The 13,633-nt window shown below is 43.6% G+C and overlaps 1 protein-coding gene across 2 annotated transcripts in view; it reads left to right on the top strand.

The window, feature by feature from the left end:
- Positions 1-12,970, top strand: part of OSCP1 (organic solute carrier partner 1) — a 44,178-nt gene extending 31,208 nt beyond the window's left edge. For both annotated transcript variants that reach the window (XM_020983648.2, XM_078145456.1), the window contains exons 4-10: positions 226-306; positions 1,702-1,805; positions 2,835-2,963; positions 3,976-4,045; positions 5,055-5,194; positions 7,229-7,292; positions 8,787-12,970. In XM_020983648.2, coding sequence (XP_020839307.1) covers positions 226-306; positions 1,702-1,805; positions 2,835-2,963; positions 3,976-4,045; positions 5,055-5,194; positions 7,229-7,292; positions 8,787-8,903 — 705 coding nt within the window. In that variant the 3' untranslated portion in view covers positions 8,904-12,970. The remainder of the gene's footprint in view (positions 1-225; positions 307-1,701; positions 1,806-2,834; positions 2,964-3,975; positions 4,046-5,054; positions 5,195-7,228; positions 7,293-8,786) is intronic.
- The last annotated feature ends 663 nt before the right edge of the window (positions 12,971-13,633 follow it).

Below are 13,633 nucleotides of genomic sequence, written 5' to 3'. Positions count from 1 at the left end.
AAGTACTATAAAGATATTTTAAAGATATCTATTCTCTGATAATTTTTCCATGCTAGTTTCATTTTATTTTTTTTCTGTAACTGTTCCCTTGGGTAGCCCAGCTGTCATGGCTGCTGCTGCTCTGCTTTGCTTTTCTGGTCCATTCTGGATCCTTCATTTCACTGTGCACCCCTCCTGCCCCTTCCCAGAAAGGTCACGGGCCTTGTTTTCTCTGCTCTTTGGCAGGTGTATGGTTGTCTTTCTGCTGGTGAGTTCCATCTCATCAGACAGACCCTGCTGATTTTTTTTCAAGACATGCACATCCGGGTAAGTGGATAAACAGTCTCTTACAGGGTCAGTGAGCCTTAAAATGGAGCTGGTATCAGAACACAAACGTGTGGGTTTTGAGGACCCACGTTGAGAGGCAGCAAGGTCCAGGAAAACACTCTGTGGAGGGCAAGTACAGGGGATAGCACCCTGCCCTTCAGGTAAAGGTTTCAGATTCAGCCCTGCAATTTACTAGCAAGAGCAAACCATGTGAGCTTTCTGGGCTTTCCTCATCTGTAAAACAAAGACACTTGTACTGTCTACCTCACAGTGTTGTGATAAGGAAAACACTTTTTAAACTGTAAAGTTCTCTAGAAATGTGAGTAGTTGTTAATAGCAACAACAATAATAATAGCATTAATATAGTAAAGGTCTGTAAGTCCTACAGAGTCATCTATAAGTATAATTTTGTCAGGGTCCTTTTTTTATTTTATTCTATTATTATATTCTATTTTATTGATTCCTGTTTTTAAATCATACTATCAATCTTCTAGGAATAAATATCTCACTTGTTTCAATTAAACATAAAGACCATTCTGCCTCCATTTGCAGGACAATGTGAGGTAATCTCCAGAGATCACCTACTTAATCACCATTCTTTCTACAAGTGAAATTCTGATTGCAAAATACAGGATCTATGGTTAAATTAAGAAATACAAGTGGCTTTTAATATGGTTGATTTCTGACAGAAATTAACACAACTAGCTTTTTTTTAAAATATAGTTACATCTCCAATCTTATTTTCCATTCCTCCAGACACCTGGTCCTGACAACTCAGTGCTCTGTTCCTACCCCTCCTCACCCCATTCCCAAGGGTCCTTTTCAGACACTCAGTGCCAAGCACAGGGCCTTACATATAATAGGTGCTTCATAGATGATGCCTATTTAAAAATGGAAAGTCAAGCCACTTTGTAAGATCACCTGATGTGAGAATATTGTGTTTCACTTATAAATCCAATTTTAAAAGTCCTGAGGAAACCACAGTGCCAAACTTCCTTTGAGTCATGCCGTATAAAAAATTAGTAATAGGTGATATTAAAAATAGATTTCTTTGCAGTACATAAATAGCTTTCGTTAACGTGATTCGCTTGTTAGAAGTCTCTTAACAGCTTTTAGTCTATGACACATCAAAGTCCCAGTGAACAACAGGATAAAAATTGGCATTAAGGATTTTCATTTGAGAAGGCTGTAAAACACGAATTCACACCTGACTCCTTTGTGCATAGTTGCCTTCCTCCTTATTGCTTACACATTCTCCTTACACTGATGACTGCAACAGCCCCGAGTTGTAGCATACTTAGCAGTCTCAGAAATGATTTTGTATACATTTGATTCTTAGAGTACTCACTTTGCTTGATACTAAAAGTGATTATGTCACTACTATATTTTTTCTAGGTGTCCATATTTCTAAAGGACAAAGTCCAGAATTCAAATGGCCGTTTTGTGTTGCCAATATCTGGGCCTGTTCCATGGGGAACCGAAGTTCCTGGACTCATCAGGTGAATTCTCAGCAATAATGATTTGACAGAGGTTCTTAATACCTTTTAAACAATTAACTTCATGAGTACAGGACAGAGGAGACACAACTTGATATCATGTGAGCATCTTAGTGATTAAAAATTTAATATAAGCCACCAGTATGATATAGCTATCCCTTCCCCCCCCCAAAAAAAAAAAAACTAAGGTTCCATTAATAGAAATTCAGTGTCCAAAGCAGGGGAGGTTATTTACACAGCTCTGAACAGGCCAGATTACGTCCTTGAGTATTGTGTTCCACAAGACAAACAATGATCAATCATCCATGGAAAGCAACCCAGAAGAGGGCGACCAGCATGGCAGGGGACTGAACAACCTCCTGTGTGAAGATTAGTTCAACAGACTAGCCAGGGTTAGCCTGGAAAGAAGAAATCTTAGTGGAAACATGGTAACTATCTTCAGATATTTTAAGGCCCTTCATGTGAAAAATAGATTAAACTTGTTCTGTGGGAATTGAAAGAAAAGAATTTAGACTGGTAGGTAGGTTATGAGGAGGCAGATTTTGAATCAATATAAGAAATAACTTTCTCTTAGTTAGAGGTATCCAAAAATGGAGTGGGTTAGTGGGTTCCCAATCACTGGATATATTATGCTGAGACTTAATGAGCATTGGTCAGAGAGGATGTAACTCTTGGTGATCTGTGTATTAGACAAATATTTGGACCGTGTAACTTTCAGTTCTCTTCTTGTTTTTTCCTCAGTTTTCTTTGAACACTGAGATTTGTTTTTGTTATCAACTGAGGCCTTAGTCATTGGCCTTAACTATACAGAGTTCAATAAAGTTTCCTTCTACAGAGCACACTTCTACCCTGCCCCACCATCATTTTTCATTCTACCCTGTGTGTTTATAAAAAGGATTAGAGCTTATCCAGTAACATTGGGAGCAATGTTTTATAGGCAAAAACAGCAACTCGTTATCCTCTGGTATAAATAATAAAGCACCTAAAGGTCTTTGCCCTTGGGATCATTCTGAACATTTTGTTATGTTGCAGACTGTTTAATAACAAAGGAGAAGAAGTGAAGAAAGTGGAATTTAAGCATGGCGGACACTATGTCAGGGCACAGAGTGAAGGTTCTTTTGATCTTTATGGAGACAGAGTCCTCAAACTAGGGACAAATATGTAAGTAAACGCTGTCTTCCTGAAAGAACCCAAGTAGAATGGTTTTTAATTAAAAGCCTCTTTGAGCCTAGCAATAAAAATAGAGTCAGAAATGGCTCTCTTCCTCCTGTGAAATGCATACAGATCCTTGATCTTGTCATAGAAACTAAGAATACTAGCCGAAAAAAACTCTGTAGATAAAGAAAAAGGCACCAATCAGCCTGGAAGAAAGCTGGCCCCAGCCTCTAATCATGCCCTTCAGCAAACAACCAAAGAGGTATTGACACTATATTGTTGTCTGCCTTGAGGCTGTGCCAGGCTGAAGACCACTGGGCCTTTCCTTTGGACTTGCAGCTAGAGCCTCCAGTATGTGTTTCTCCCCTTAGTGGAAGGTGAGCTGCTTTTTGTATCCCCAGAATTTGCATATTTTTGTTGTTAAGTCATTCAGTCCTATCCAGTTCTTCATGACCCATGGACCATAGCACACCAATACTCTCCATGGGGTTTTCTTGGCAAAGATACTGAAGTGGTTTGCCATTTCCTTCTCCAGTGAATTAAGGCAACAGAGATTAAGTGACTTGCCCAGGGTCACACAGCTAGTGAGTATCTGAGGTCAGACATGAACTCAGGCCTTCCTGACTCCAGGCCCACCGAGCTGCCTCAAATGCACGTTTGCACATAGTCAGCACTTAATAAATACTTTCTCATTTATTCTTTTTTTGATCCAATAGTGTGCATTTTTTCACTGACACATAATTATCACATTTGGCCCTATTTAGGGATGACTTTAAAACATGAAGGGAGAGACTTCCCAATTCTGTGTTTCCTTTTTTTGGTCACCCCTGAAGATTTGATATCCACTGAGTAATCCAGCATCCAAATACCTTCCCAAAAGCCACAGACCTAAGACCATAGTCTTCATTCATACTCAATGCCTCAGAGTAACCAATGTGGGAACTGCAACGGGGAATAATTAGAAAGCCTGTGAAATGATACGGGAACCAGGAAAATAACCACTTGTTACTGATACCAGGTACAGCATTAGTCGGCCAGTGGAAACACATGTGTCTGGAGCATCAAAGAACTCAGCTTTGAATACGAAGGTGGGCTCCTTTCTACCATCCAGCGTTAATCCTGTCATTTTACCTTTAGTCTGTGTTGAACTTTAGTCTCAAACAGACGTTTCCCTCAGAGCTTGTGCTCTTCTCGGGTCCATCAGAAGTGTCTGCCCATTTAGAATGCGCTCTTCCTAACCGCCATTTAAGTTGTGCAGTTTCAGTGAAGAGATGTAAATAATTTGGGCCTTTGCCTGACAAACCCAGACCCCACACACCAGGTTCATGAACCAGTGCCCTTAAGCCAGTGGTTACTATAGCTTCATACGAGCACTTCTGTGGAGCCTCTTTTTCTAAAAGTGCTTCTCTGTGTAGTGATATGGTACATGAATTCTAAGCAAGGTTTTAAGTTCCCTTACATATAAATTCCCAGTGCTTTGGTAAATAGCTAGTTGTGGAGTAAATAACTTTTACCACTGGATCGGTCCTTTAGTGCCTCTGGTAGCATCTCTCACCACTAGAGGGCAGTGTGAAAGCTCATCTAAAATGAGGCTTGGGAGCAAGCCCTTGTTCCCATGGATGCCGTTGATAGCACCAAAAGAAGAAAAAGAAAATAAGTAGACCCTAAAGTAAAAGGCAAAACTCTCATCTTTACCAAGGAAAAAACTCTGTAAAGAAAGGGTGGGCACTGCTGCAACCGGGGCTTTATGTGGCCTCTGTCTCAGAGCATGTCACTGGAGCCATTCCAAAACCTGTCATGGAGGCCTAGTGCATGTCAGCTGGGCTTGTCAAGTGAAGTCCCCCTACTTAGGGTTCAGATGACTGCTCTCTTATGATGAAGAGCTTGCATCTGCTGCTGTTAGAGAATGGTTAGAGGCATTCCCAGGCTTTCTGAATGGACCTAACTCATCCCAAAAGTCACATTTTATTTTCATTCAAGCTATATTTTCCTTTATTTGAAATGTTAACCCCAAACCTGTGTGATCTGTTATAGTATCTGAGGCTTATAAGTATGAACACCTTCACATAACTAAAAAGCATGAAATTGTTTTAATAGGAGAGGACTGCCCCGAACCCTCTTGCTAAAGAAGAACTGAATTTCTTGGCCAGGTTGATGGGAGGAATGGAAATTAACAAAACCAGTGGCCCTGAACCTGGATTCCGGTTGAATCTGTTTACCACTGATGAAGAAGAAGAGTATGTTTTACTCCTATTGATACTTTGGTGGGTCAGTCAGGATAGGTACTCTCTCCCTCTACCCCTTCAGAATACAGCCCTCCAAGCTTTCTGCTACTCTGCTGAGAGAGAGAGAGAGAGAGAGAGAGAGAGAGAGAGAGAGAGAAACAGAGACAGAGAGAGAGAGATTATGTTTATGAATATAATACTTGGATGATACATTTGTTGTCCTTCATCTTGCTGTATGAGTGGCCAATCTCCTGGTCATACACATCCTATCATAAAGTGTTTTGTACCCCTTCTCGCATATGTCACACATATATGGGAGGCAGCAAGACATCATGGAGAGAGCATTTGACTTAGACTCAGTAGACCTGGCTTCATATCTCAGCTCAGAAACTTAGTGGCTGTATAATCATAGACAAATCACTTAAGTGCCCAGAGCCCATTCCCTCATCTCTAAAGGGGGACGACTCCACACTTCTCTCTGAAACAAAGGCCCATCTTTTTGATGTCACCGTCCTTATGATGCTGAAAGACCACTTTAGAGCAGTGGATTGGTTATTAGAATAATGTGATGTGGGTATGCTGAGGCTGCAGCATAAATCCAGTAAAGAACTGAGGGGAGAAACCACATAAAAGAAATTACCAAAGAAACATGACCCAGAAAGGAAATTGGCTAGGGTGACTGGGGAATGACCCATGGCCTCCAGTGCTACCCACACAATGTCAAGAGATCTAGGAGGGTACCCCACATGTCATGGAGACTAGGACACAGGGTGAGATGTGTGACCTGCAATGGTGAAGGAAGGACCTACTGGAGAAAAATAGGGATGATGTACCACACAGTGAGGAAAGGCACTCATCCAAAGCACTATTTAAATGTGAGCTCTTCTTGGTATTAGAAACGTGCTGCAGCTACTTACCCTCACTGAGTGTTCTTCCTTTGACCTCTGAGTTACTTGCAATTTTGATTTTCTGAGATGCTGTCCTTCTATGATTTGTGGCCACATGGTATTACTAATAACGTTTAAAAGATGGGCTTTTGTGGTACTGAGCAGTCTGGAATTAAAGTGCTACGCACTGCTCCCGTGCAAGTCTGGACCTACCTCAGGACAGCAAGCCCAACTGAGCCCAGAAGTAAGCAAAAGGAGATGGGTAAGGCTTCCAGTGGGAACCTGTGCAGGGCTTTAATTCCAGACCGCTCAATGCCACAAAAGCCCATCTATTTCTATGGAATAACATTATTTTCCTAGGCACACTGTATGGTTGCAAATCATAAATGGCATGAATTCAAAAGAATCAAAAGTATATGTGTATAGTTATAGTTATACCTTTATAACCCTTCTACAGAATCAGCATGGAGGTAGATTACTTTCCCCAAATTTACCAGTCTCATGATGTCAGTGGCTAGTGACCCTGAAAAACAGAAGGCAAACAAACTAACTCAGCAGTCTGCTCATCAAACTACATATCATGGTCTTGGAAATACATACTCTTCATCCACTTTATAATTCTAGTATTGATGGTCAAACTAGTCCATTTTATTTCTATTGTTGTTCAGTCATGTCTGACTTTTCATTACCCCATGGACCGCAGCACACCAGTACTGTCCATGGGGTTTTCTTGGCAAAGATACTGGAGTAGTTTGCCATTTCCTTCTCCAGTGGATTAAGACAAACAGAGGTTAAGTGACTTGTCCAGGGTCACACAGCTAGTAAGCCAGATTTGAACTCAAGTCTTCCTGACTCCAGGCCCAGCATCCTATCCACTGAGCCACCTAGCTGCCCAGCTGTTCTATTCCTACTCCATAAAAATAGATGGGGCTAGCAATTAAGCGACTGCCCATCAGCAGCTGCTGCACCAGCTCCTCCAGTACGGCCTTAAATGAGGGGATATGGCTGAGAGCAGTAAGCAGCGTTGTAAGGAAGCCCTGGCCATACTGGGGAAACCTGCAGGAAATTAGCAACCAATCGCTTTCTTCTTGTGTTTCTCTTGAGAAAGCATGTCTAAACTCTAAAATGGGTTGTTTTTCTTCCTACCCTTCATCCTTAGGCACGCAGCATTAACCAGGCCAGAAGAACTATCCTACCAAGTCATCAACATTCAGGCAGCCCAGGTGAGTGAGTACAGGGCATCACGAAGCAGCTTGGAGAAGGAGCAAGAGCCTTATAACAGGACCTGCTTTGTATGGAAAACAGCTTGGATGGGAGATAAGAGCTGGGCAGAAAAGAGTAAGAAGCCTCCTCAGCCAAACCGAGAATTGTAATAACGAACAGTGTGGGAGAGAAGAGGAGAAGGGCACATTCTTGGGACTCCCCCAAAGAAAGAAGCCCCCAGTTAACTTGAGGCCAGGAAGAGCATTGGATTGAGAACCGGGAAACCCAGCTCCTAGCGCTCCTGCTTCCCTTTACTTGCCAGGTGACCTTGAGTAAATCTCTCTCTCCACCTAAGTTTCTTCCATTTCACAGTCAAAATCTAGTTCTTTTCATCATTTCAAATCTTGAACTTTAAATATTATTAATAACCTTTAAAAGCCAATTCAAAATCCAGCTTCAGACACTTGACACTTACTAGCTGTGTGACCCTGGGAAAGTCACTTAACCCTGATTGCCTCACCAAAAAGCAAAAAAAAAAAAGCCAATTCAGTTTAACAAATATCTATTTTAGTTCAGTAAACATTTATTAAATGCCAGCTGTGTGCCAGACATTGTGCTAAGAAAAATGAGGGCAGCTAGGTGGCACAGTGGATAGAGCACTGGCCCTAGAGTCAGGAGGACCTGAGTTCAAATCCAGCCTCAGACCAGACACTTGACACTTAACTAGCTGTGTGACCCTGGGCAAGTCACTTAACCCCAATTGCCAAGGAAGGAAGGACAAGAAAGAGAAAAATGATGTCCCTGCCCTCAAAGAGCTTGCAATCTAACAGGAGAAAATAACACACAAAAGGAGGCTGGCAAGCAGGTGTGGGGTATGGGGTGGAACCAGGTAGAGCAACAGATGAAAAGTAGAGTGAGCTGAAGGACCAAGTACTGCCCTCTATAAAGGAGGGCTTTGGAAGGAATTTGGTACCCCACTCTGCAGCCCTCCAATCAGAAGGGAACAGAGACTGAGGGCAGTGGTATCTAAGGCTTGAGTTAGCAGCATGGTGGTGAAGTCAGAAGTGATGAGCTTATCCTGGGAGGGGCATCTCATTCTGTGAAGCTGAAATCAGGCCAGACAACAGTGGGGTGAACATTTACTACCAGTAAGGTCCAGTGCGGGTCACTGAAAGGCCAACCCCCAATGGAAAACAGCCCCTGCCCTCAGAAGGCTTACAGTATAGCAGGGAAGATAAGACAGGCAATTTCTATACAAGCCAGAACATAATCAGTACCATTAGGGAGCTATGAACAAAAACACTGTTTAGGTTAAGAGAAGGAAAGAAACCCCATAGTCAGAGCAGGTGGAGAACTAAAGTATACCTACTACCTAGAGTTGTTAGTGACCTGACATAACATTCTGAGTAATGAGATAGAATTGTTCTCTCAGAACAGACTTCCTCCTAGACCCTGGGCCAACCATGCATCCTCGCACGCTTTCTGCTCATTTCTGCCTTTACTGTCATTAACAGGACCAGCAAAGAAATGAAGAGCTCACTCGGATCATGGGGGAGTTTGAGGTCCACGATCAGCCCCAACAAAGCACCAGCAAAGGAGACGATTTGCTGGCCATGATGGATGAATTGTAACAGTAACCTGGCAAGCTGGGGGTCCCACCTACAGCAGACTGCTGGACCATAGCTGCCTGAGGCTGGACTAGGACCCTCAGAGATGCTGCTAGTTTTCTACCAAGTGGAGCTTTGATGTCTTGTACTTTTTTGTAGTGTGACCAACTGCACAAGCTTCCTTCCCAAAGGCGTATACACACACACACACACACACACACACACACACATACAGCTAAATTCATTCTGATTTTCAAACTTGATCTTTCCATTTTCTTCCCAATGTTTCAGCAGCCATCTATGGCTGAGCAAGCTCAGATTCCAGCCCCAGAGTACATAACGGCAGGATTGTGTGCGCCTCCTCTCAGCTTTGCTCCCTCGTCTCGCCTGTGGGAGGTCTGGATCTTGTCAGCGTCTCTGATTCTTAATGGGGGAATCCAAAGGTTTCTGTTTGTGTTCTGCCTTGTAGGGGGTTTGGAAAGCTCTCTTCTCTCTAGTGTAGTAGGAGCAGGAATCTCAGGGAGGCAGAGTAATCAGGGCTGTGTCCTAAACAGGGACTGGAGAACATATGGAGATATACAGATATGTAGCTCTGTGTGTGTGTGTGTGTATGTGTATATATATATATACATATATATATATACACATATATATATATGTATGTATACATGTATATATATATGTATGTATGTATATATATATATGTATGTGTATATATACATATATGTATACGAAGAAAATATTTTGGTTTTCAGCATGGTCTGTGCTTCTTTCCCCCAGCTCTTTGCCCACTGCTTCTTCTATCTTTGCCATCCCCAGGCTGGCATACCAGAAAACCAGGAGGTCATGAGATGTGTCTCACAAGGCCAATGCGTTGTACTCAGGAGATTGAGATACCACAGAGAGCTGTCACTTTGCCTTTTGATTACCAGCCAAGCAATTTCCCTTCCGGAGGAAAAGATTCCTGAGTCTAATTAGGGCTCACTTAAAGTATTCATAGGCTTTGCCCTCTTTCTTTTCAGGAGATTGAAATCAATTCAGCCTCTTGCAGTTGAAGCAGGAATGATCTGGGGAGCCCCTCCCTCCCATCTGCCTGACTGTAGCTTGTGGAAGTTAGCCCATGGAGCATGCATGGGGATGGGCCTGCACCTCAGCCCCTTCAGGTGAACCAGATGTGCTCTCACTCAGTGCTGAAGGATTTACACTTTAGAATGAGGCAGTAATCCCTTATCTGTCCTTATGAACCATGGTTGGTTCAATTCCAGATAAAGTATATAGATTAGACTTAACTTATTTATATATAGGAAGCATCCAACTTGGTGATGTAGGACCTCACGAGAGGTGACTTGGCTTCTTCCCCTCCTGTATCCCCTTTACCTGTCATGTCCAAGCTAAAACAGGCCTCTTCTTCAGTGAGAACAAGGGTAGGGGTCACCCCATTTTCATCTTTTAAAGGCTCTCATCAGACCTATTCCTAGAACTGTGGGCTGTGCCCTGGCACTGGGGGAGGGTTTTGATATGAGTGAATAAGTTCTTTACAAACCAAACAAATGTAAGTTGCTTCCTGCTCATCTGTCTCACAAAAGCACATCCCCCCCCCCCCAATAAAGTATGTGGTAGATAGGGGGTAGCATGCACTAACACTCTTCAAGGGTTTACAAAGTGCCTTCTGTTCAGCCCCTTCCTTTGACACAATTTGGGCTCCCTTTGAAGGGGGTAGTTTGGCTGGGTGCTACGCAAGGAGGAAATGCTCCAGCCTGTTTAAAGGCTAGCTCCTAGCCCTTTGTTTCGGCCTGGCTAAGCGTACTCTACAGAGCCAGGTTTTAGAGGCTGCCAGGAGCGCGTCCTCTGGGCCCTTGAAGGCGAGCCACAGACTACCAGCAAGAGGTGGCCGCCTCCCAGGAACCCATTCCTGAGCAATGCCAGCGATTTCAACACATCTGTCTTCTTGGTAAATAAACAAGACACAGTCTCTAGCCCTGAGTAGCTCTTTGATGAGGCAGTCTTTTGGCTTATTGCATCCCTCTGGACTTACATCAGTGCTGAGAAAGTGAGTGTAATTCCTTTGTGTGGGGCAGTAGGAGTATTCAGAGACCACAAGGGGACCAGGGGGAAGTCAGAAACAACAGAGAGGGTGGGTGGCAGGAGTAAAACGCTCCGAAATCTGTTCATTTAACCCCAAACCAAAGGGAGCAGAGAGAGAATGGTGTTACCACGAAACCGCCTTTTCAGGGCAGTTCAAGACTGTTGCTATAAGGAGACCACCCAAGCCCCTATAGGTTTAGCTCTCAGTTCCAAGTAAACAGTATGATAGTATTGGCTACCAGGAAGGGTGTCCTAAAACTGAGCGGGGTGAGGAGGTGTCGAAAGTGAGACAAATGAGAATAATCTGCACCAACACATCCTTAGCTTCAGTCTAGGCCAAAAGCTGGTCCAGCATAGTCCAATGGAAGGAGGACTACATTACACAAGTTCAAATCCCAGCTCTGTCTCTTATTCCCTTTGTGACCTTGGGCAATAATCTCACCTTTCTAGGTCTGTTTCCTCATCTGTTAAAAGATCTGAACTAGATGACCTCTAAGGTCTCTTTCTGATCTAAATCAGTGATCCCATCATCTTGTGGGTCACCCAAGAGTACCCAGGCCTTCCCTGGCTGTGTTCTAAAGCAAAACTCTCCTTTTTCTGAAGTTGTGGACAAGGAAGCATCAGGAAGTGGGGTCTGCCATACCAAACAAATCCCAAAAGAAGCATTAACCCTTGTGACCCAACCCCAAAGCAGCCCAAATGCTTCTGCCCACTCCACCGCTCCTCTGCTCTACAACAGAGCCCAATTTCTCCATGCAGAGGACAGTTTTTGTAGGTGGCTGCCGCCCAAACCAAAAAATGGCCACCTAATTACCTAATTATCTTCTAGATGAGACTGTCACATTTTTTAAAAATTATAACTAAAATTTACTTCATCCACTTCAGTCAACAAACATTTATTAAGCACCAATGTGGAATGCAGCATGCCCGACACTGTATTTTAGTCATTTCATGGGTTGATGTATCCAAAAAAAGAAAGCGCCTCTCTTGGTGCTGCACCATACTGTTTTCTGAGACACATCTTTCCCACCAGGTCTGAATGCGAAGCCTTTCCAGCTTGGTTAGACCTGAGAGAGCCCATGCTCTGACTGATGGCAAAATCTTGGCAAATGAAGGGCCACCACACCCCAGTAGGGCAGTGGAGCAGATGGCTGCCTTTCGTGGATCTCAAAGCTTTTCCACTGACCTTTTCTCATTGGATCCTCCTAGGCTAATGTAGTGAAAAGAGCCCGGGACTTGGAGTTAGCAGAGACCTGGCCCCAAATCAGCTCCAGCACCTTTCACATGTAGGTCATTTAAGCCCCCTGGCCTCAGTCGCTTGCTTCCACTGCAACGGGAATAATACCTACCATCCTCAGCAATGAAAATGGACTTTGTAAACAGAGGAGCCCTGTCTGTGTCGAAACCAACAACAAGCAAGTGAAGTGGGCGATGTGGATGTTGTTAGCCCCATTTCATGGATGAGGGAAATGAGGCCCCAGCAGGTTTCGACTTACCAAGCCGTAAGCAGTAAAGTCAGGACCTGGCCGAGGCTTTTCTGATTCTGACTCCAGGGCACTAACCATTCTACTACGCTGCCTCTCGGCATTCCTGTCGCAGGAGGTTATAGCAATAGAAAGAATGTTAACGCCCAATGGCAGAGTACGGAGCAAAGCCCTCACCTCTGCCCTTTCCCAAACCACAGACTGAACACTGACGCAGAAGAAATTTGTGAAAAAAACAAACAAAACAGTCATCATGAAGAGGGCAGTAATCCCTAGTGGATGGAGGTGCTGGGCTTGGAATCTGAAAGACCTGGGTTTAAATCCCATCTCTGATTCTTATTAGCTGTCACCATATTATTTAATCTCTCAGCCTCAGTTTCTTTTTCTGTAAAATGAGGAGACTAGCACCTACCTCACAGGGTTGTTGTGAGGTTCAAATGAGTTCCTATCTGTAAAGAGCTTTGCAAACGTTCAAGCATTAAATAAATCAGCTTTTGCCATAAAGATGCAAATTTCAAAATATCTACCCTCACTTTTGCCTTTTTTTCCTCCCCCTGTGTGTGTGTGTGTGTGTGTCCCCAAAGCTTGACACAGTGCCTGGCACAGAGAAGACACTTTTTTCCTTTTTTTTTTCTTTTGCTAGGTAATGGGGTTAAGTGACTTGCCTAGGGTCACACAACTAGGAAGTATCAAGTGTCTGATGCCAGATTTGAACTCCTGTCCTCCCGACTCCAGAGCCGGCGCTCTATCCACTGTGCCACCTAGCTGCCCCTCAGAGGAGGCACTTAATAGAAATAGGAACTTGAGGATTGATTGACCCGTCCTTCCTCGGCCGCTGCATGGCATCCATCTCACAATACGTCCAGCAAGGAATGGGTCGCGGGAAGGTGTTGAGGAATCAGGTTGGGGAAACTCCAATTCTTCCTGAGTCACATCTTCATCACATGGCTCTGTGATTGGATTTGAAGTCAATTCCCAGAATATCAAGACACACCCATTTTCAAATATAAATAGGAAAGGGCCACGCCTAGTCAAAGCAATCTGAGTTGTGGGATGACCCCAGCATCTCACCCCCACCCTTTGGGTTATCTCCAGTTTCTGGGTATTTGGCATCTGTCCTCTACAACCCAAGTCAAGGCTGCTCTTCAATTAATAGGAAGCAGAGTTGTTAAGGAATACAGGAGG

Source organism: Phascolarctos cinereus, unplaced genomic scaffold (assembly GCF_003287225.1).
Source record: "Phascolarctos cinereus isolate Bilbo 61053 unplaced genomic scaffold, phaCin_HiC Scaffold_726;HRSCAF=1367, whole genome shotgun sequence".
In the NCBI taxonomy this organism is placed as follows: Eukaryota; Metazoa; Chordata; class Mammalia; order Diprotodontia; family Phascolarctidae; genus Phascolarctos; species Phascolarctos cinereus.
This window is presented reverse-complemented; position numbering and strand designations above follow the sequence as displayed.